Here is a 23,935-nt window from a genome sequence, read left to right as displayed (position 1 = left end):
TCATCATGTGATTCTTAAACACTCTTGCCAAAATGTATTTCAGGGAAAATTTCTCTGGTGCCTACCTTTGTGGAATTTACCATTTTCTTCCCTGAATAACTGTTGTATGTTTGTACCTTTTCTTTCATTTTAAACTGAATTTCGAAGACAACTACTAATTCTTTCTCATCTCTGAGTGCCCTGAAGTGTGATATTTGATATGCCATTCTGCAATGAATGAATGAATAAGAGGTTGAGACAACTGACCCAAAGTTTGGAGAAGTGACCAGCTCATTTATTTGTGCTATTCCTTTTCTTTACGGATGACCACTGACCATTGACTGTCAGATCTCTGCGCTTCACTCTGGAGGGTGGTTTTATTCGAGATCCTGCGATCCCCTCCCTAGGGGTGACCACTTCCTCTGCCTTGTCATTAGCAACAGGTCAGTGGAAGCCAGGGCTTGATGTGAAGAGCCTGCTATTGATTTCATATGGAAACCTCAGATGCTACAGACCCCCAAGAAGTAGGAGCTGGGGGTGGCATTAGCTGATGTCATCGCCCGAGGCTCTGCTCCCTGTGAGCTCAGTGCCGTTCTGATGAACGGGCCTCGGCTCTCAGGGGCAGTGGGAGCTCCTCCTGCTCCAGAGCTCCGTGACCGGAACCCCGCCTTTCTCAGCATGAGGCTGGTGTGGTTGAAAATACAAACACCTGCTTGCCTGCTCCCTGGTGGATGTGGGGCCCACCCCTCATTTTAAAAGCCTCTGAAAACTGTGCTTTGTTTTAGTGTTACTGCCTCCTTGGACCTTTTCCTTTGAAATAAGAAGAGGGTATTACAAAATCACAGGAGGGAGGGTCATAACATTTCTGTGCTCGTCTCTTGAAGCAGAAATAAAAGCACATCTTACTTGTGTGTCTCCTGAAGAAGGGGCCTTGCCACTGGGCCTTGAAGCACAGGCACCTGCCCAGTAGGAGGTGGGCAGGTGGTTTTCCAGGCAGAGGGAGCAGCCTGGGCTGAGGCTCACAGGTGGGAGGTGGGGTTAGGCAAGGGAGTTGAGCCTGGGCTATGTTGTCTGCAGGTGAGGACAGAGGAGAAGAAGAGATCAGGTGTGGGGAGCTGACAGTGCCAGGCCCTGGAATCTACCATGCGGCAAGCGGGGCGGCCTGCCGACGTGCGGCTGTGTCCTCCATGAAGGCCTGCGCACCAGGCACATGGGCCCCAAACCCAGCCTTCCTGCTGCTGGCCAAACAGAGAGCTGTGGTGAGGGGCTGCCCCCACTATGGGGTGGCCAGAGCCACGACAGAAAGCCAGCATAGGGTGGACATGAGATGATGACTCCCTGTCATTCGTGAGTGGGATTAGGAGTCACTGGCACACAGTTGGAAAGGGAGCCAGTTCTGGTGCCAATAATTAAGGTCCCCATTCAGTAGGCTCATACAGCTTCTTCAGAGTCAGGTATTTTAACTTGTATGTTAAACATGAATAAATCAAAGCAAAATCAAAAAGCGTTCCTTCATTTGCTTAGACTACCAGTTGAGTGTTTTAGAATGTTCATGGTGTCAGGCATGGCATCCGGACCCGTCCTTCCAGGAGCCTGTAGGATCGCTCTCAGAACTGGCTGTGATTGATGGGGCCATGCACACATCAACATGAACCCGGGGCCATCTCTGTAGGACATGACTCTCGGGTTTCACCGTCCCAGTCAGGCCTATGGTCTTGGGCACTGGTTCCTTCCTGCCTTCCTTCAGGTGAACAGGGTGGGGCGAGGGACATGTCTGTTTTGCCCCTGGTTAAGTATTATCATGAATCAGTATCATTGCTGCAGCTTCATCATCAGAAAACTGTCCAGGAAATGCCTAGTCTGAACAATATGGAGTTTGTGTGTCAGGAGAGAGGCAAAGTCTGTATGGCCGAGATGGCCTTCGGTCACTATGTGTGGTCTGAGATGGCCTTCAGTCACTATGCTGCTGTCTTTGAAAGGCCGTGGGGTCCCTTTCACCCTCACTCCAATCTGACAGTGTATATTTGATATAGTCCCACTGTCAAGACTTTGCTAGGAGCTTGAGGTTCACATCCACCCCACGACGTCGTATTATCCCTATTTCACAGATGAGGAGGAAAATTGAGTTCACAGAGGACAGTCTCCGTAAATTCATCAGAGCCAGCTGGGAGAAGCGGAGGTCGTGCCCTAATTTCAGTCTCTGGATGCAAAGACAGAGCTTTTTCAGCTCTGTCCAGTCACTCTGGGGCTTGAAACAGTATATATATGGTTTAAAATACATGTTTGTTTAAACCCGAAGCTTACATTCAAGAACACCACATACCGTGCATGTTCAGCCTGATGCGTTTTTTGGTGAATCACAGTGTAGATGGACGAGAAGCTGCCCCTCTGCCTCTCCGCCCACTGGCTGGTGTCCTGGGTCATGTCTGCCCGCCTCGTGCTGAAGCCACAGCCGCGCTCTGTCAGCCTCTTGCTCCCACCATCGGTGGCTGAAATCTCCTCATCTGTGACAGCTCATGGCCTCATTGCTGCTGTTGGCTTTTTCAAGTGCTGATTTTGAGCCCCTTTCCTCCACTTCCTGACACACAGCACTGAAGGATGGCATTCTGGTGCCCAACACACTCATCTGGGCATGCTGGGGATGTGCGCATTGCTGGGCACACTATTTCTGTTCCCTGTTGTTGCCTAACAAATCCCCTGTACACTCAGTGGCTGAAACCAACAAGCTGTGATGGATTTGTGAGCTGGCTGGACAGTGCTTGCTTCATGTGGTGCTGACAGGGGGACAGGGGTGGCCAGAAGGTCACAAATGCCCTCATGCCCATTTCCAACGATTGGCACTGGACACCTCGGTGCCCCCTTGTAGGTGTCTCCGTGCGGCTCTTCAGGCTTCCCTTCATTATGGGGGCTGGGCCCAAGAATGGGATGCTCCGGGCGAAGGCGGCAACTGCAGCTGTCTAAGGCCAGGCTTCAGAGTTCTACCATATTCCACCACTCACAGCAGGCCACAGGGCAAACCCAGGACGAGCCCAGACTCAAGAGGAACAGGGACAGACTCTACCTCTTGATGGGGGAATGGCAGAGTTCCTTTACAGAAGACCCTGTGTGATGCCACCATCTTTGAAAACACAACCTACTAAACTTACTCAGGCAATAGCATGCAGGGATGTTATTGTAGAGGTAATCATCAATCTCTTCTGATGAATTAAAATGTAAATTACTCACAAATGTCAGTGTCAGTACTTTATTACTTTATTATTAATTATAGGTGGCCAGTGAGAATTATAGGCTGATCAGATGTAGCTAGTGAGGAGTACATGAGTTGGGACCTGGATTTTCCTTGTGGAAGTGGATCCAGTAATGTTGATGCAGTTAAATCTTGGTCCTTGGCATTATAATGCTCTAATAAAAAGACCATTCAACAACTCAATACTGCCTTTTAATCTTTCTGCAATTAGGTTGGATTTATGATTTATGAGTTTTTCTTCTTGTTTTTTTTGCAAGCCATTAGCATGTTATCAATCACCAGATGTCCTCTTTCTCTTTTTAAAAAGTTAAGGCGTAGGACTGTGGTAAGTGTTGGCCTTCAGGGGTCTGTGGACCCCGATTCTGCTTCTGCAGACCTCAGCTGCACCATGAGACGCTTGGCCTCCCTGCTCAGCCCTGGTCTTGTAAGACAGACTCACTGCAGGCAGGTGTTTGGGCCCTCGAGCGATCCTGTCCTGTGCCCTTTGCTGGGACTCGTGTATACAGCACGCAAGGGATCCTGAAAGTGCTTTTCAGCCACTTCGAGAATCCTCTGGACATTGTTCCAACAAGAGGTTCACATTTGATTTCTGATCTGAGACAAATAATGGTGACATAATGGATACAGGATACTATGCTTTTGCTTTAAATCTATTATATTCCCTACCAGTGGTAACTTGTTTGCCTGAGGCCAGGGAAGGCCTGGCCCTGCGTTGTGGGCCATAGGCCTCAACTGGGTAAAGGTAGCCAATGTCAAACAGCTACACAGCCTAAGTAAAGAATGAAAAAGAAGGTTCCAATAGGTTCAGCTAAGCCCATCTGGGATAGGGGCACAACTCTTTTGTCTAAAAATTATTAGATTCCATAGAGTTGGATTGAAAGGGGAAACTGAGGCCCCCAGAGGTGAGGAGAGCCGAGACCAAGCCAAGATCGAGGACTGGGAAAGCCTGAGCCTTTCTTTTTTTGTTTTACTATGCCACAGACATGATCTTCACTAGCTGCTTGTTAACTGTAAGGAAAAATATAATGACCTGATTCTGGGAATTTTCCTTCTCTTTCTCTTCCGCTCCTGTCCCGTTCTCAGCCCACAGGCTGAGAAGGTTTAATTGCGTCTGCCGGGCGGGTGTTTTCTCATGGGGATTAGAGCAGACTAAATTGGGCTTTTACGCTTAGTGGGATAACAGAGCTTCCTGAGGAATGTGAACCTAATTAGGGATTCCAGGGTCAAGCCTGACAAAGGAGACACAGAAGCAAAGTTAGGGCGAGCTCTTGAAGGCAGCAAAGAAAGTTAATAAAGTCTCAAATGTCCTCATTTTGTACTGCCATTCTTTGTATAGATCTGCTGTTGTTTGCAGGCTTGTGTTGAAAGTCTGACCCTGGGCCTCTCTTCAACCCTCTACGTAGCCCCCTGTCCCCAGGCACCATTGGAAGAGCAGGCTTGAATGATGAGTAAGGCCACCTTTGGCATGTCAGGAGCCCCCGGCCTCACCTGGGGGACCCAGCTCCTATTGGTGTGCCCAGAACGTTCTGTGTCGACCTGACGTCTCCACCCGTCCTATCAGACCTTTGTTAGTGCTGGGGGGTTGCATTTTGTTCCCGCAAATTCAAATGTTGAAGTCCAAATCCCCAGGACCCCAGAATGTGGCAGGATTTGGAGATAAGGTCTTTAAAGAGGTAATTAGGTTAAAATAGGGTCATTAGGGTGGGCCTAATCCAGTATGACTGGTGTCCTTAGAAAGACTGGGACACAGACACACACAAGGAATGGCCACGTGAGGACACTGGGAGAAGGTGGCCATCTGCAGGCCCGGGAGAGAGGCCTCAGGAGGAACCACCCTGCCCACATCTTCATCTCAGCCTCCTAGCCTCCAGGACTATGGGAGGATAAACGGCTGTGGTGTCAGCTGCCCATTCTGTGGTATGTTGTTACGGCAGCCGCCCCTCACTCAAGCTAAGACTGTTGGTTATTTAAGCAGATAAATACTTTGGTCAGTGTCAGCACTGGGAATGAGGGGACTTTCCTTCTGTGATTATTCTCCTTACCTTGCCCTTATAATAAATGATAATAATGGTAATACAAACACATGAACAGTGTATCCTTTTTCAATCTTAACTAATGGGTGAATTATAGATCTTGCTATTTTATTGATCAGTAAAATACAATGTAAGAAGTCAAAGCTGTGGTATAATAGAAGTGGTCCTTCGTAAAAGCTCCACCCTCCTTGCAACCAGGCTGCTACTCCGTGTAGAGATTAGAGAAGAGTCCCAACCCCCAATTGTATCGTAAGGTCCTGGTGGTCAGCAAATATTTGGTGTCCGTATCTGTTTTTCCCTGGCTAGTTCAGGGCCTCAGAGGTAGGTTACCTCTGACTGTTTTCATGACTTAGGAAAGAAAGTACTGCCATCTTGGCGTCATCACGAAGTTTCTTTTAAAAGAATTGTTTTTGTAAAGATAAAATAAAAGTAAACTTCATTTCTGAGTCTTTGCAACTTATCTTAGCGTTAAAACTATTATGATTAAAGTAATTTTATGTATGATAGAACTTGTGCATAAGGTGATGTCTCTGTACTTGGCTTAACTCAGTGAATTGCTTTCTCCCTTGTCTGCAAGGTTTGGCAAGGTCAGTGGCTGGCCCGTTTGTCTCTACTCAGTTTCCACTTGTTTTGCACCTGAATGCTGGCCCAAGGATTGGCATTCGGTGGTGTGTGGTGTGTGTGCATTTGTGGAACGCATTTCATTGCTGTGAGTTGGTAGTGTTGGGCTGATTCTCCCCTCCAGAATCCTGACATCAACAAGGTTTGTCCAGGCCTGCTTGTTACCAGAGTAGAGTAGAGACTTCACATGTGGGCAGAATGATCTGGAGAACTAGCAGGAAGAAACGGTTAGAGAAGCCAAGCATCCGGGCTTTCCCTGTAGCTGCCGGATGTGTAAAAGCATGCTTGATACTTGAGGGTGCTCGCTTCGGTTCTTTTTTTTTTTTTTTTCTTTTGAGACAGAATCTTGCTCTGTTGCCCAGGCTGGTGTGCAGTGGCACGATCCCAGCTCACTGCAACCTCCCAGGTTCAAGTAATTCTCCTGCCTCAGCCTCCCGAGTAGCTGGGATTACAGGCACACGCCACCATGCCCTGCTAAGTTTTGTATTTTTAGTAGAGACGGGGTTTTGCCTTTTTGACTAGGCTGGTCTCGAGCTCCTGACCTCAGGTGATCTGCCCATCTGGGCTTCCCAAAGTGCTGGGATTACAGGCTTGAGCCACTGTGCCCGGCCTCTCTTCAGTCCTTACTTCATGTTTCTGTGAGGTTCTAGGAAGCTGATTCACGTGACCCACCATGACTGGAATTTTTGATGATTTGGAAAAGATAGAATTGAAATTTACGTTTATTCTCTTTATACAGAATATGCATGTTTATAGAATATGTAGTGCATCAGTTATACCCACAGGATTTTAGAGAAACTGATGGAAAAATGTCACTTTCCATATGGCTGTTTACAAAGCGAAATTTAATAAGAAACAATAATAAAAGCTGAGTTTGGAGTTTTATTGTGTTCATCAAAAGGAAAGCAATGTCTGTCAAGCACGAGGAGAACTGAGTTGTCCTTTATTTCTCCCAGGACTTGGATCTCCCAGAAGTAAGCAGAGAGGGATTGGTTCAGGTTTGAAGAGTTGATCTCACTCCTTACTGAGGAAGATCTGCACCCAAGCCCTGTGTCTGTCAGCACTGGGGGTAATGGTGGCCGGGCCGGTACACCTTGGGTGAAAGCACTTTCTAAGGCAGAATGTGCTTGTTAGCTGAAGTGCTTTCATTCACCTTGGGGGATGGAACTGCAGGGCTAAGCTTTGTTGTGTGTGCACACACACAAACACACAGGGACACATACAGGTATATACACTCACACACGGAGACACACACAGACACGCTCTCACATCGATACACTCACATGAGGCAGGGTATACATAGAAACACACGCAGACACACTTAACAAAACTCAGTTTCAAATATGCACATTCATACATTCTCACAAGCACACACACTCACACTCCCCCTTTTCTCACAAGCACACACGCTCACACCCCCACTTTTACACTCCCATGCACATAACCACTGACTCACCCACTCATATGCAAACTCACAACACTCTCAAACTTAAACACATTCACACAAAAGAATACATTTGCAGATATCCACAGCAAAATATACCTAGTCAAACACAGACACCACCACATATAGTCACTCTCACACACACAGTCACCCACACTCACCAACACACCCACACTCACACACCCACACTCACACACCCACACTCACCCACACTCACACACCCACACTCACCCACACTCACACACCCACACTCACACTCACCCACATTCACACATATGCTCACTCACACACTCACATTCCCAAGGACACAGTCATGACTTGGTGGCAAGCCCTTGTCCCTCTGCCCCTCTCTCCTGTGGACCTGCTGGCTTGGAGACAAGGTTATTGATGCCAGCGTACCCAGGCACCCACGTAGCCAGGTGTGGGGCAGGCACAGCAGTGTGTGTTTGTGGTTTCCTTAGGAACAGTAGATTAGGATCCCAGGATAGCTGAAAGAAGGCAATAAAGAGGCTCCCAAACAGGCTTCTCAGAGGGGCCCTCGCCTCCACCAGGGGAGGGACGGATCCCGGGGATGCCACAGCCCATGGCTTTTGGCCCACAGCCCATGACCCACTGCCTTCTCTCCAGCCTTCAGTAGCTGCTAACGGGAGCTGCTCTGCCCCCTTCCTTGTCTCACTGTTGTCACCTCTTGTCACCCTAACCCCTGAGGGAGCTGCTCATTATGAGAGAGGGTGCAGCTCCTATCAGGAGAGGAGCCTGGAGCTGGGGCACCAGTTGGCGTCGTCTCTGTGAGAGTTCCCATGGCTGGCCTGGCCCTCTCTGAGATGCAGCTTCACATACACAGAGTGGGGGCTTGCTGGCCTTATTGTGAGGGCTACAGAGAAAGACCTGCAGACAGGGCACTGTTCCGTTTTTATCCAGCTGATTCGAGTCCACACATTGGATGAGCCGTGGGCCTCCCCAGGAGTGTGCCTTGATACAGGGAACGCTGCCTGGTTTTTGTCTCATCCTCTCACACCCCTGCAGCTCACTTAGCATCATGTTACAGAGCAGGCAAAGCGCAAGGCCAGTGGGTGCCCATCTAGACTCCTGGCCATGCCACCGCACACATCCCAGCCATGCTGGCTGTGCACTGATGGGGCCAGGCGCAGCTCAGAGGCTTCTGGTTGGTGTCTGCAGGACAGTCTCAGGGGATGCAGTGCACCGGGACCCTCCCAGCCCTGCAGCGTTGGGTGGCTGCTCTCTCTGTAAGTCAGACTGGCATGTGAAGAACATAAGTGCTAAAGAAGTGTCAGCTTCTTCGTGCCGAGGAAGGCCAAGCCCACCTGGAGTTGGCCCCAACCCACAGTGCTTCCCTCTGTCCAGTGAAAACAGTGAAAGAACCCCACAGTGCCGGGGAATATGTGATCAGAGCTGGAGTTTGAGGTGAGGAGAGCAAGCAGGTGTGCCCCACTCCCTTACCTGGCTCCATCCACAGGAGATACCCTCCTGATGCATGGGAGGCAGAGCAGCCTGTAGATCAGTGGAGAGCTGTGTGCGCTCTGGCAGGGATGCAGCTCTGTGCACGGAAGCACTGTGCTTCTGCTTCTGCTAAGGCTGAAGAACTGCAAGTGACACCTGACTGTCCAGCAAATGCAGCTGATCGCACCGTCGCACAGTCCCCATAGGTTCCTTGGTGCTGAGCAGGCCGGTGTGAGCATCCCTAGCCTGGCCGCCTCATCCTGTGGTTCTGTCTGTGGTCAGCTTACCTGCCTTAGTATAAGGGAGGAAAAGTGTGACAGAAATACAGTCTCTTTTCAGGGACTTCCTGTCCTGGAATCTGGTTTTAGCCACGTTGAAGGAACAAGTGCCCTCTGTGTTCACTTGGTCATGGTTTTTACTAAATAAGATGTTTGTACTTATATAAATGATGAGTTTTCTCTTTATCAACAAGTGACTCTTTGCCTCTAGAATGTCCCTTTTTCTCTGGTTGGTGCTCCATGTGCATTTTTATTTGCAAATCCACTCCCACAAAAGGTCTTTCCTGAGACATTTTTGTCTGCATTTTCAGACAGTAGGGCCTGTGACCGATTCTCTTGGAAGAGAGAAGCAAGTTCAGTAGGATGTGAATGTGGAGGCTCAGGGCCAGGCTGCCTGCCATTTGCTCTGCAGAACCTGGGAGCTGCTCACTCCCCACTGTTCCCCAGCTCGCTTTCTTAAAAATGATTCATTTTATGCAGTTTCTATTACGTGAGCCATAAGCTCTGTGGGGTTGGGGACCAGTCTGCTTCATTTCCAAGTGAAGTCCTGGCAGGAGAAGGCTGTCAGTGAAAATGTGCGGGACAAGTGATGGATGGAGTTCGACAAGATTGGGCGTGCCAACTTATCGGGCGAGCCCGTTAGCCATATAAGCCGTGGATGGTCTGGGGCGAGATGGGATTCGGGCAGTCACGGCTTACAGAGCTCACCTCTCCTTTTCTGTAGGACACCCTGGGGCCAAGCCAGGTGGTGGGCAGTTATTGCACCCCATCTGGCCACAGAGGGATGTGGGAACACACAGACCTGGCTTCTGGACCAAATCCTTAAGTGGCTGCCATCTTTAAAACTCAGGTTTCTGACATTGCACAGGGCTTTTCTTTTCATTGTCTCAACAAATGTGTGCTTCCAGACAGTGAATTTAAAAAACGTATTATAGACTCTATTTTTAAGACAGTTTTAGATTTATACAAAAATTGGACACACTCAGGCCCGGCGTGGTGGCTCACACCTGTAATCCTAGTACTTTGGTAGGCCGAGGCGGGTGGATCATGAGGTCAGGAGATCGAGACCATCCTGGCTCACACAGTGAAACCCCATCTCTACTAAAAATACAAAAAATTAGCCAGGCATGGTGGCGGGTGTCTGTAGTCCCAGCTACTCGAGAGGCTGAGGCGGGAGAATGGCATGAACCCGGGAGGCGGAGCTTGCAGTGAGCCAAGATGGCGCGACTACACTCTAGCCTGGGTGACAGAGTGAGACTTCGTCTCAAAAAAAAAAAAAAAAAAAAAAATTGGACACACTCTTCTTCCTCTTCATATATAAACATTTTCCATTCCTGCGGTACATTTGTTGCACTTGATTAGCCAATATTGATACAGTCTTAGTAACCAGAGCCCTTGGTTTACATTAGGATTCTCTCCTGGTGTTGTACATTCTGTGGGTTTAGACAAATGCAGAATGACATGCGTCCATCCTTATAGTATCAAGCAGAATAGCTTCATGACCCTAAAGAGTCTCTGTGCTCTGCCTGTTCCTCTCTCCCTCCTAATCCCTGGCTTTCACTGACCTTTTCACTGTCCCATAGTTTTGCCTTTTCCAGAATGTCACAGAGTTGAAATCATACAGTATGTGACCTTTTCAGAGTGGCTTCTTTCACTTAGTAATATGCATTTAAGTTTCCTCTTTTTGTTTTCCTGCCTTCATAGCTCATTTTTTTTTTCGTCATGCTTGACATGCCATTGCAGGAATGCTGGTAGTGAGTTTGAAAGGCAGGGGCCCTGATTCTTCGCACATTTCTTGCCTGCATGTCACATGTGGAGTGAGGCAACAAGATGCATGTGTGCATTGAGTAGATACCGTGCTCGGGCGGAGATAAGTCACACCGCTCTGTTAACCATGGGGTCTCCTTGTCCGGCTGTTTCCACCATCCTGTAAGGTTTTGTCTGTGACTCCTTCTGTTTCCAAAGCCGTTTTTGTTTTGTTTTGCTTTACATTTATTTGTTTACTTATTCTCTCATCCATTCATCAAACTTTAAAGGGGCCCTGAGAGAGGATCCCTGCCCCAGACATCCGTCTGAGTCAGAGCCATGGTGGAGTAATGATGTGTCCCAGACACAGGAACGGCCATGTGTCACATACTCCCTGAGGACTGGACTGCGTAAGATAAGCAAGAGGCTATAAATAGTTGTCCTGGTAAGGGCCAAGGTAACGCCGCCGCCCACCCCAAACCACAAGTACAATTAGTCAGATCTCTGAGATTCTCTACGATTCTCCTTCCTTTGCACATTTTCAGACAACTCTATGAGAAGGCAGGTGCCAGGGATCTGGAGGGGGTAGTGCCAGAAGAAAGCTAAGGAGTGAGGTCACTCACCAGGAACTGAATCCTGTTTGCTGGCGCCTGGCTCCTGAGCGGCCCCCCAGAGCAGCGCAATGCCTGTCTGGCTCCCTTAGCCCTTGACCTGTGCCACTCTTCTGAGCTCCTCACGTGCCATCTCTTAATTCTCACCGTGAACCTGCCTGGAAGGCACTGTTGTTACCTGCAGTTTTCAGATGTGGAAACTGAGGCACAGAGAGATTAAAGGCCAAGGTCTTGTGGCTAGTAAGTGGTGGAGATCCTGCCCAAGGTGAGGTCTTTGCCCTGCAGGACTGGTGGCTCCCTGTGCCTGTTACTAACTGCCTCTCCTGACTGTGTTTGAACCGCCTCGCCTTCGTTACTTTCTTTGTCTTTCCCAGGGAGCTCTCGGTCTTCAGAGACTATGGTGGAGTCAAAGTCTCCTCTCCCCGTCTCTTGTGCGGAATGGAATAACCACGTTGACATTGCCACATTCAGACTCTTCAGTTCTACTTGTAGAAATAGTTCTAGAAAAGGTGGCCCCTTGTGTAGAGAATGCATGCCCCTGGGTGAGGATGGGAGAAGTGGGGGCTTGAAGACCACCAGGCAGAGCCTTCCACCTCCTTCTCTGGGCCCTGCTCCCAAGCTCCCCAAGCACAGACCAACTCAGAGGTTTCCATCCTTGAGGTCTACCAGTTCTTTGTGAAAGTGGGGGCTAAATTTTGTATCTATGCGTGATTTGCATTTTTCTGGAAGGGGAGGCCCCATGGTTTCCATGACATTAGCAAAAAGGACAGGGACTTTCCAAAAGTGAACAAAACTCTGGACTCTCTTAACCCTAAATCTTGTCAGTCTTGATCTGCTACAGCTTTGTGGCCAGAGTGAGGTTAGAGACAGTTTCATGCCTTTGGGAGCCTGGCTTGATTATTATGCTAATTTTTTCCTGGAGAATCCATTTGCTTATCTGTTTCTTCTCTCTTTGAAAGGTGGTGATTCCCTGCGGTGTGCAAGTCCAACTGGAACAGGTAAGCCCTTTGCATTTCTTTGGCTCCATTGTTCCATCCTGTGGGACTAAGTCCTTTCTTGAAGCTGCGCCCTCTTTGGGGATCTTTTAGCTTCCTCTAAGATCCATGCCCTCCCTTTGACCCGTAGCTTGCATTCACAAGGCTCTCTCTGAGGACCTTTGACCATGCTGCACTGGCCATTTGCATGGTTTTTTAGAGAAGAGGATCCGCTGCGCCTTTGCGGGAGCTGCCTTTCTATCAGTAATAGTTACCTTCGGGGCGAATCTCCCTGAGCCGACTTTCCTTGGCTATAAAGTGAAGACAGCACAAGTCTGTTGTCTTAGTGATAAAAACCTGGACAGTGAGGGTGCCTGGGTCGCCAGGTGGCTGTGGACAATGTAGTGCAGTGGTTTGTAGACTGACATCCAGCTCTGACAAATACTGGGTGTGTGTGTGTGTTCAAATCAGATTGAAGGTAAACACAATAGCACTTTCTCTTTGGCTTGTGATTAGGCAAATTTAAATTGCTGTCTGCTTTTCAAATGCAGCTCCTTGGAAGGTCGTGGTACCTCCTGGTGTTTTCTTTGCTTCCACCCTTTGGAGCTGAGTGGGTGAAGCTTTGTTTCTGAGGGCTTATTAGCAGCTTGCAGGATAACTGAAAGGCTCACTGTGCCTAGACAGCAGGACACAGGACCCTCTTCTCTCACTGCAAGTCAGAAGCGACTCCCTGGGAGGCAAATGGGAAGCTGCCTCTTGCTGCTGGGGAAGTGTGTGCAGGTCTGGGCCTCCCCGGTGGGGTAAGGAAACAGGTGCACCCTGTGGTTCCTCCTGGGCATCTGTCAGGTGTGTTGTTCCCTGTACTTCTCAAGTAGGGCAGGGCTTTCTGCCCTTGACTCCCCCTAGCTTCACCATACACAGAATCTGGGGTGTTCTGCCGGAGATTTGGCAGTCTTTCTGGGTTGTGAGCCTGGTGGCCTCCAGACATGGAACTGGCTAACTGGCTCTATCTTGTGGTGCAGTAGGACATCCTTCCCTAGGCTCGGCCAGCGGCGCCCGTGTGGCAGCTTCCCTGCTTTGATGAAGTCAAGATCAGATCCTGGCTCCAGTGGCTGGGCCTTGCCCTTGCCCCCTGCCCACCTGAGCCTTGGTTTCCTCCTTTACCCAGTGGGTGTGGGGGTGGCTCTCTAACCTCATCACTTGAGTGGCTGGGCCATGCCCTCGCCCCTGCCCAGCTGAGCCTCGGTTTTCTCCTTTATGCGATGGCCATAGAGGTGCTCTCTAACCTAGCTGCAGATGAGAGAAGAGGGACTACGGGGTCAGGCCTGTCACAGAAGCCTGGCCACAGGTGGGGTGCCCTTATTATGCTCCTTTTAATGCTGTCGTGTGGTGTGGTCTCTTTGCTTATGGAAGAGCAAAGTATGCATTTGAGGTCATAGGAACTTTAAAAAAAAATCTCACCCAGAAACCTAAAATATTGACAAACTGTGAGAAACATGTTGCAGCATCAAGAGCTGAGGCCATCCGGGGCGGGCGCCTGCCCGGCCGTCCTTGCTGGCCTCAGCCGTGTCCCCAGGCCTGTGGTCCACTCTCACTCCATTCCTTCTGTGGCACTCACCGCCGACAAGGGGGTGGAGGAGTAGGGGGCGTGGGGGGACTTGGGGGCATGTGTTTGTAGTTGGTTTTGACAGGCTGCGGTTTGTGACTGATTTCCTCAGGCTTGTCATAGGCCCCAGGAGCCAGGGGCTGAGTAACTGGGATTATATGCATGTGCCACCATGCCTGGATGATTTTTGTATTTTTAGTAGAGACGGGGTTTCATCATGTTGGCCAGGCTGGTCTCGAACTCCTGACCTCAGGTAATTCTGCCTAACTCCTAAAGTGCTGGGATTACAAGTGTGAGCCACCATGCCCGGCCTAATTTTTGTATTTTTAGTAAAGATGGGGTTTCACTGTGTTAGCCAGGCTGGTCTTGAACTCCTGATCTCAAGTGATCTGCCTGCCTCAGCCTCTCAAAGTGCTGATTTTTTTTTTTAAATGTCTGCAGTTGGAGAGAAGTTGGCATGTGACAAGGAGGCGTTACAGATTCCAGGTCAGAGGAGGCATTTGATTGGTGCATTATTTATATTACCTGAGTGTATTTTACCTGCAAAAGGGATACTCATGTAGAAAACCACACACAACAACATCTCCAACCTACATCCACTTGCGGGACAGCCAGCGTGCTGTGGGAGGGAGCTGACTTGGTCCAGGAGCCAAGGTCTAGGCTCAGGCCTCTCCCGTTATATATGGCCTTGTTTTCTAACCTGTTTTCTTATCTTCAAATATGGGGGTTGCTTGGCTATGAATCTGTGGTCTCCTGTGGCTCAATTGTCCTGTTTTAGAGAAGCAGGTGCCATGGCGGTTTCCTCAGGTCACTGAAGGCATCTTGAGCTTTTTGGGCAGAAACTTGACTCATACTGTGTGTTGCTGGGGACTCAAGTCTGGGTGTCAGTCTGCCAGCATCAGGGCAACTGTTGGCTTCAAAATCTGAAACTTCATGGGCTCCTGGTCCTCATAGCTGCTGTGATAATTGTCTCATTCTCATAACAAGAAACTCATAACAAGTTTCTTTTGTGCACTTTCCCGAGAGTATCAGGAAACAATTTTTGTTAAAAAATTAAAAAAAAGTCCTCCTGGAAACCTTGTCATATTTGGAGGCTCAATTGTAAAGAAAGAATAAGGAGAAACATGTTTAATTGGATGAGTATTTTCTGCTTTAGTGGGAAGTTTTTCTCTATTTAACTAACACTTCGTTTCCCAGCATGATGACCACTAGCACTCCCCATCCCGTCCTCTCTGGCCCTCTGGCCCTCAGGCCCCGGGGTAGCCCCATGGCCTGTCTTTCCAGAAATTATAGAATTTGAAGAGAACCTGGGGTCATGGAAGATGAGGGACTTCACAGGGGCAGGCTGTGCTTGCATCCAGGTTGTAATAGCTGTTAGCTTTGTACTTTGGACACATATGTAATTTTCTAACGTATGCAACAGACTTTCAAAAGTACTACTTACACCATCACCACCACCATCATCACCACCATTACCACGGTCATCACCACAGCACTCACTAGTTAGTTACCTTTGGGGGATGCTAGGGAACCAACTCATTCTGATTTGGTAAATAAAGAGAAGCAATAGAGCATTTAACCTTTGGGAACTGTTCTTTGGAGTTTCCAAATAAAGGAAGAGGGAAAGTTGTATTGAAAGAGGAATTCCAGCTAATAAACCTTGAAAATATGATAGGGTTAACATAGTGCCCTTTCCAAACTCCTAATAAATGACTGTCTGGCTCTAGGCTCTGGTCCTCTGTAACCTGCACTATCACAAAAGGGGAGTTAGACCACGGGTCATAGGGTTGTAAGCCTCCTTGCAGGAAGTACACGGCTGAGTCCTCACCCTAGCCAAGTCCTCACCAGAATCAAACCAGAATCAGACCCAGCCTCAGATCCATCTGCAACTGACAGGAAGTCCAGGGGCCAGGACATCTGTGAAGCCGTACTGCAGGGCTCAGCGAAATCCAGGGCAGAGGGAATTCTACTGTGTAGAAACAACCCCAGTCTTTTTCAAATACATTGCAAAAAGAGGAGAAAGAAAAAGGAACTGGGTCGGGTGCTGTGGCTCACGCCTGTAATCCCAGCACTTTGGGAGGCCGAGGCAGGTGGATCATTTGAGGTCAGGAGACCAGCCTGGCCAACATGGTGAAACCCCGTCTCTACTAAAAATACAAAAATTAGCTGGTCTTGGTGGTGCGCGTCTGTGATCCCAGCTACTTGGGAGACTGAGGCAGGAGAATGGCTTGAACCCAGGAGGCAGAGATTGCAGTGAGCTGAGATTGTACCACTGCACTCCAGCCTGGGCGACAGAGACTCCGTATCAAAATAAAAAAGAAAGGAACTGAAGTGACATATTAAATAAACATCGTAAGACTTTATTCAGACTATAACTTAGACTATAAAAATAAATCCAGACAACCCCAAAACACTTATGGCAGAGAAATTTGAACATGAATTAGATATTTTAAGGAATTATTCTTCACAATTCTGGCAGTTTGTTCTACATTTTAAAATGTTCTTGACTTTCATTTTTTTAAAATTATTATTTATTTATTTATTTATTTTTAGGTGGAGTTTCGCTCTTGTTGCCCAGGCTGGAGGGCAATGGTGTGATCTCGGCTCACAGCAACCTCCGCCTCTTGGGTTCAAGCGATTCTCCTGCCTCAGCCTCCTGAGTAGCTGGGATTACAGGCATGCACCACCACACCCAGCTAGTTTTGTATTTTTAGTAGAGATGGGGTTTCTCCATGTTGGCCAGGCTTGTCTCGAACTCCTGACCTCAGGTGATCCTCCCACCTCAGCCTCCCAAAGTGCTGGGATTACAGACGTGAGCCATTGTGCCCGGCTTGACTTTTAAAGATATGTACTGAGATATTTATGGATGAAGTGATGTGATATCTAGGGTTAGCTTTAAGTGGCACAGTTGGGTGGGGGGTGTTGGTGTATGGATGCAGTTCATCTGGGGACAAGTTGGTGACTGGAAACAAAGTGGTGGGACCTGGGGCTCCTGATCCATATGTCTCTACTTCACAGGAGCATTGTGCAGGGCGCAGATGATGTGTTCAGGCACAGAGCTCAGGCTGGCTGGTCACTGTTTTTATCACATGACACACCAATGTTTTCCAAGCCAGCGTCCTTTCCCCATCTTGCTGTTAACTTCCATGACCTAATGGCTTATGACTTTCCCACAAGTCTCGTGTGTGGCATTGAGCCGTTGACATCTGGGTGATATCCCCTCAGCAGTGCTACAATGTGTCTTATTTGATGAAATGTTTCACTGAAAACCCACTGGGTTTGTCGACACATGGCGCAGAGTTCACAGGCTGCTTTGTAAAATAGTAACACTTGCTTTGTAAAGCCTCTAAAGAAATCATTCTGAATAAAGGGTTGTTTCACACTAGCCAGGTACATTTTTACTTTTTTTCCCCTGGGAAAATCGTACAACTCACTCACCGGGGAGATCAGCCTTGATAGGTTTTGTGCATGGAAGGAAATAGGGCCAAGGCGCAGGCATCCAGTGAGCACAGATTGTGATTCAAGAGAGCGAAGCACTTTGGAAAATTAGGGGAGTTAAACATGGACTTGGACTTGTATGAGGTCCTGAGCTCCCCATCATTGGTGCCATTTAAGAAGTGGCTGGAAGTTATGTTGCCGTATTCCTTCTTAGGGTGATTGGGAGACTGAGTGCGAATGATGGCAGAGGATGCAGTAATGTAGCCCGCATTGTACGTGGTGACAAGGTCGTTAGTATAAACCACACTGATGTACAAATATTTTAGGTCAGTGGATCACAGAGTGTCATCTAAGACCAGCAGCATCAACATAAACCTGGGAATTTAGAAATACAAACTCTTTGTGCCCACTCAGACCTGTTGAATCAGAAATTCTGGGATACGATCCCTAAATCTCTCTCCTAATGTGCCCTCCTGCTGGTTCTGATGCAAGCTGAAGTTTGTTCAGCCTGTTCTAGGAGATGACTTGCTGGGGTGGGGCTGCCACCCGGGACCACCTTGAGCAATCCTGGAGGTGTTGAGGGTGCTCGGGGCATAGGGTTACTGAGAACTCGGAAGCCTCTGGGGTTTGGGTGACCTGACGTTTATGATTTCCTTCCGTCTGGGAAACTTGCATTCTCTGATGCCTTTCTCCTTTCCATCCCGGGCAGATGACTATTGGCTTCTGTCATACGTGCTCCAGAAAATATTCTGATGCCAGATTCCTCAATGTGTTTGCCTAGAAAATACTTTAAGCTTCTCAAGGCAAGGCATTGCCAAATCAATAGAGGTCCTCAGGTAGGGAACATAAATCTGGAAGAGAAATGCACGTCTTTAGAAGGCATCCGCAGCATGAACTTGCCACCCTGGAGCTTCCTTGTCAGGAGGAAGGATTCCTCGAAGGCTTTGCTTTCTGTAGCAGCATGAGGCATCCTAAGAATAAAGAAGTAGAGTCAGGTAGATAAAAATTATGGGAGGACTAGGCTGTGATTATGGCCCTTTTAATAATGTTAGAGTAACAGTGTATTAAGTAGGGGCATTAGAATTAGAAACTGGCAAGTTTCTAGCAATTTTAAATCTACAAATTTAAAGATTAAATTATAGTTGATTTTCATTGCTTGTGGATTCCATATTTGCAAATTAGCCTCCTGGATACAATTTATTTGTAACCTCAAAATCAATACCAAGGACAATTTTGTGATCATTTGAAGACATGAGCAAAAAGACTCAAAATTCGGGTTGTCCACCTGCATGTTCCCGTCTGACACTGAAAAAGCAAAACTCTTCCTTGTTTCAACTCGTACTGCAGACAGGCATCCTTTCCACAGTCTATTTAGTGCCACATTTCCCCCTTTTTTGTGCTTCTGTTGTTGATTATGCTGTTTAAAATGCAAGTGCATTGCTGATGTGATGTCCATTGTCCCTAAGCACAAGAGGACTGTCCTGTGCCTGCTGGAGAAAGCACATGTGTTAGACAGTCCTTCCTTCAGGTGTGAGTTACAGCACCAATGGCTGAGAGTTTCATGTTAATGAATCCACAGTATTTATTAAATTAGGGTCTCTCTTTGTCACTCAGGCCAGAGTGCTGTGGCATGATCTCTGTTCACTGCAACCTCTGCCTCCCAGGTTCAAGCAATTCTCATGCCCCAGCTTCCCGAGTAACTGGGATTACAGGCATGCACGACCACTCCCGACAATTTTTCCATTTTTAGTAGAGACGAGGTTTCACCACATTGGCCAGGCTGGTCTGGAACTCCTGACCTCAGGTGATCCACCCGCCTAGGCCTCTCAAAGTGCTGAGATTACAGGTGTGAGCCACTGCACCCGGCCAAGGTTACGCGTTGAATCAGTTGGTGAAAATGCTGTGACTAGAGCTCGAAGGACCCTAACCCTGTATTTCTCCTAGAGACAGAAGCTCAGTGTTGGTCAAATCAGTGTTTGCAACGACTTTATAGAACACGACTACCTGCAATAACGAAAATCAACTGTAATTGATTAGGGTCCATAGTAGGACAGCCCCACTGTCAGGTTTTCACTTAATGGTTCTTTCCCTGAGCTTACTATCTGAGAGAACAGATCCAAGCCCACTTTCTGGCCGCCTTCTGTGAACCTATGATAGGCAATTTGCTTACAAACTGGAGAGGCAGGGAGAAGAGAGGCACAGTGGGGAAGAATCAGGGCAGAGGGCTAACTATTCTTGGCTGTGGAGTTCTAGGGAGGTAGGAAAGTCGGTGGTCTCTCGTGGTGGAGTGAAAGCTAAGACAGACCTGGCCTGTGTCCTAGCACTCCCCTCGCTGCAAATGGCCTCAGGTGGCCAAGCCTGGTCCTGGGTTTGAACTAGATGAAGTGACAACCTGACAATGGGGCTGTCTTACTATGGACCCCTAGTCAATACCTAATCAATTACAGTAGATTCTCATTATTGGTGGTAGTCGTGTTCGATAAAGTTGCTGCAAACACTGATTTAGCCAACACTGAGCTTCTGTCTCCAGGAGAAATAAAGGGTAGGGTCCTGCGAGCTCTAGTCACAGTGTTTTCACCAACTGATCAACACATAACCTCGGCCAGGTGCAGTGGCTTATGCCTGTTTGAAAGTGGGGATGATAAGGGTTCCTTGCTCAGCAGGCTGCTACAAGGATGGAGAGAGAATACAAGCAAATCATGTTGCATTATGTCAGGAATAGAGTGGATGTGGAATAACTTGCTGTGACAATGATCGTTACTGGTATTAATACAGGGGCAAAGAGGAGGGTAATTGCTGCTTGCATGTCACTTACTATGCATTTGGCTTCACATCCAGGCAGAACCTCTCATTTAAAGGGATCAGAATTTATAAGTGATTATTGAACTGAAATATCAGTTAACTTGCAGAATCCTGAACTTTTCAGTTTAGCATTCCATTGTGTCTGAAAACTGGTAAAAGTAGCCACCTGTCTTTGACGTACCATCCCACCCTGTCTTTGAGTTCTCTCCAGGGTCTGGGGTTCCCTGTCCTGTTTTTACATAGTGTACATCTACAATGAGCCATTGAAATTTCCCATTTGGGGTTCCTCAGAGTGTAAGAAAGCTTAAAGATACTTAGGAATAATCGGAGCATAGAAATCCTCTGGACTCTGCCCCAGCTGCCTTACAGAAACTTGATGAGTTTTACTGACTGCCTCACGCCAGGCTCTCAAAAACCTCAGTGTTTGCAGCAGTAACAAATCCTTTTTTGCTCACATTTCATTGATTTCTGCAGTATTTTATTAAACTCTGCAATTACAATAACTGGTACAACCGGCATTTGTAGGGTTGGGAGCAGACGCAGTGGTCATTTGGTCAGCTTTTGAGTTGACAGAAGAAACACAGTGCGGGACTGCAGAGCCCAGCCTGCTGGCTCCAGGCATGCAGTGGGCATGCAGTGCCCGGCTCCTCAGTAGTAATAATGATGTTCCTGGACAGGGGTGATGAGGAAGGCCCTGGGCCCCTTCGGTCTTCATCTAGTTCCTACTTCTGCACTGCTAGAGTCTTGGCTGACTGAGCCCCTCAGTGGGAGCGGGGACAGCCAATTCTCTAGTGCTCCATTGTGGAGCCCAGCCAGCTGGCTCAGGCCATGCATTCCATATTGTCTCACAGAACGAACAGGGAGACAGCAGATCCATGGCTGGTGGGAAGCCTGTAGAGGTGGTTTTGGAGTGACCTCATTTATGTGGTTCTTGGAGGGCAACATGCAGTTTCATTCTAAGCAGTAAGCAGAAAAGACTCACACGTGAATGTGGCTTTGCTCAGCCTGGTTCAGCTTCCAATGTACTTATTTCTCAACATACAGCACTTAATGCAGGGCTCACTGTCTTATGTTTACACCTGCCTGTGTCCCCTCATCTCACCGTAAGCTTCCCAAAGGCGAGAATATTCTCTTTCCCGTTTTTTTTCAACTCCAGCATTTTCAGTGAGGCTGGACACATTCTAACAGCTGGAAAATAAATTTTGAAGTTAATTGCTCAATAAACTTATTTTCTCATGGCGGGATCTATAGATCTGTAATATTAAGTTATATGATGCACATAAAACCTCTCTGGTTTAGAGCACATCCTCCTTCAGCTTTATTGGAAGTTACTAGGTAGAGGAAGCGCCGAAAGTAGTTGGATATCTTGTGTCTTGATGCTCCTGCTGTTCCTCCTCCTTCAATATTTTGGCACGTCCATCAAATTGTCCAATCTTCCTAGTTACGTTAACCAGTTTAACTTACTGGATTGTTTTCCCCACTGCCTCTCCCTTTTATTTAACACATTCAGAAGGAGGAGGCAATGTTTCCACGTGTGGCTAGGGGCCATTCCGGCCCCACACCTTACGCCACTCCTTGCTTTATTGCTGTTGTTCACAGTCAGCCTGGCTTCCTGCCGAGAGAGCGTGAAGTGAGGGGAGCGCAGGGTGGCAGGTGAGCATCTCCAGGCCACCTGCCCATCCTGGGAGCTGAAGGTTGCTCCTGGCAGCAGCATTTCCCAAACACCCACCAGACATCTCAGAGCTTTCAGATGGCGTCTTAGTCAGCTTAGGCTGCCAAGACAAAGCACCACCGTGTGGGGTGGCTGCAGCAATGGGCGGTTATCACCCTCAGTCCTGGAGGCTGGAAGGCTGAAATGAGGGTGTCTGCAGGGTTGGATTCTCCTGAGAGCTTTCTCATTGGCTTGTAGGTGGCTATTTTCTCCCTGTGCCCTCACATGGCTGCCCCTCTATGTGTGTCTGTGTCCTAATCTCCTCTTCTTTTTTTTTTTTTTTTGAGACGGACTCTCGTTCTGTCACCCGGGCTGGAGTGCAGTGGTGCGATCTTGGCTCACTGCAAGCTCCGCCTCCCAGGTTCACACCATTCTCCTGCCTCAGCCTCCCGAGTAGCTGGGACTACAGGCGCCCACCACCATGCACGGCTAATTTTTTGTATTTTTAGTAGAGACGGGGTTTCACCGCGTTAGCCAGGATAATCTCTTCTTTTTATAAAGACACCACTCATACTGGATTAGGGCCACCCTAATGGTGTCATTTTAACTTAATCGTTTCTTTAAAGATCCTGTTTCCAAACTGTCACCCTCTGAGGTCCTGGGCGCTAGGACTTCAACATATGGATGTTTGTGGGAATGCATTTCATTCATTAACAGATGACACCAGGCATTTTGTCAGTCTCCAATGGGGAGGAGGACGGTGCTACCTTTGCCAGATATGGTGGGTAATAAATCATAAACTTGAAGTTATGGTCTTGATTATGGAACAGATGAGTCCTCTCTTCCACTGCCCCTCCTTCATTAATCAATCAGTTTATAAATATTTATGTCCTGGGGAACCTCTGATGCACCAGGCACTGGGCCCTGTGTGGGGATGTGGAGGCCTGCCGTGGTTCTCTTGTGGGGGAATTTACATTCTAGGACACTCCAGTGGCATAGTCCACTTGGGGCCTGAGACTGACCTGGGAGGGGATGAAGGTGCTTGCAGAGAGGGTTGGAGGTGCCGTTTTCTGCTCTGCTCTGTTCTGTGGGACACTGGTTTCATAACTATCCAGACACTTCAAGTCCCTTTACCTTTGACAAGATAGTTTCTTTTTTGGAAAGGGGATAAAATATGCTTAAATAGAAAAAGATGGAATGGGTTTCATGTTTTGTATGTTTCCTCTTCTCTAGGATGATGCATGTGGTCCTGGAAGTCACAGCACTTTCTAGAGGAAGTCCTAGCGATGTGGACCCCAAGGCACATGGCATCTCTGGGTGTTTATCCCGAGGCAGCCACTAAGGATGTTAACATTTTAAACTATAGAATGTTTCTCATAGCCTCATTCATAAGAGTGGGAAATTGGAGACCAAAAAACATGCTGTTAAAGGGGGATTCGGTTCCATCTGGACAATTGAGTACTATGCCGCTGTTAAAAATTGCAGTGCAGAAGAAAATATAGTGATATGGACATAAAGCACCATTTGGCTTTTAAATAAGTATGGGCGGAAGAAAGTCGCCCATACTTATTTAGGGGTCCATCCTATTTGGCTAAAGTTGGTTATCTTGGGGTATGGGAGGGAGGGAGAGGCTGATTCTGTCTGCTTCTTTTTGTATATGTCTACTTTCTGAATTTTCTGTAACAAAGTAACTTTTATCATAAGAATGAAAGCAGGTGGTACTTGTTATTTAAAAAGCTGGTTCTCAGAGCTAGCCTCTCAAGGGCAGTGAGGCCCTGCTCTTCAGCCACAGGGGTCTACACAGGCTCCTCAGATGGCCTGGGGCCTGCATGCCTGGGGTCTGACTCCCAAGCTGCAAGCTTGAATCTGCGGGAAGGGACTGCTTGTTCCTCACGCAGAAGGCTTCGTCTGCGGTTGGCTTCTGCTCACAGGAGGCGGCTGGAGCAGCCCCATTTTTCACAGCTCATCCCAGCGCAGCCTGATTTTATTTCATCTTGTTTTATATTACATTTTATTATATTATCATTTTCAGATCCAATTTGTA

General features: G+C 48.0%; 1 protein-coding gene across 1 annotated transcript in view; it reads left to right on the top strand.

Annotated features, from left to right (window-relative positions):
- LOC129016814 (tensin-3-like) overlaps nt 1-23,935 on the top strand; it is a 153,054-nt gene that overhangs the window by 64,064 nt on the left and 65,055 nt on the right. Inside the window, exon 4 of the mRNA XM_063656953.1 lies at nt 12,380-12,418. Within this exon, the coding sequence (XP_063513023.1) occupies nt 12,380-12,418 (39 nt within the window). The remainder of the gene's footprint in view (nt 1-12,379; nt 12,419-23,935) is intronic.

This window comes from Pongo pygmaeus, chromosome 19, assembly GCF_028885625.2.
Source record: "Pongo pygmaeus isolate AG05252 chromosome 19, NHGRI_mPonPyg2-v2.0_pri, whole genome shotgun sequence".
Lineage (NCBI taxonomy): Eukaryota > Metazoa > Chordata > Mammalia > Primates > Hominidae > Pongo > Pongo pygmaeus.
The sequence above is the reverse complement of the archived record's forward strand: the minus strand, read 5'-3'. Positions and strand labels throughout refer to the sequence as shown.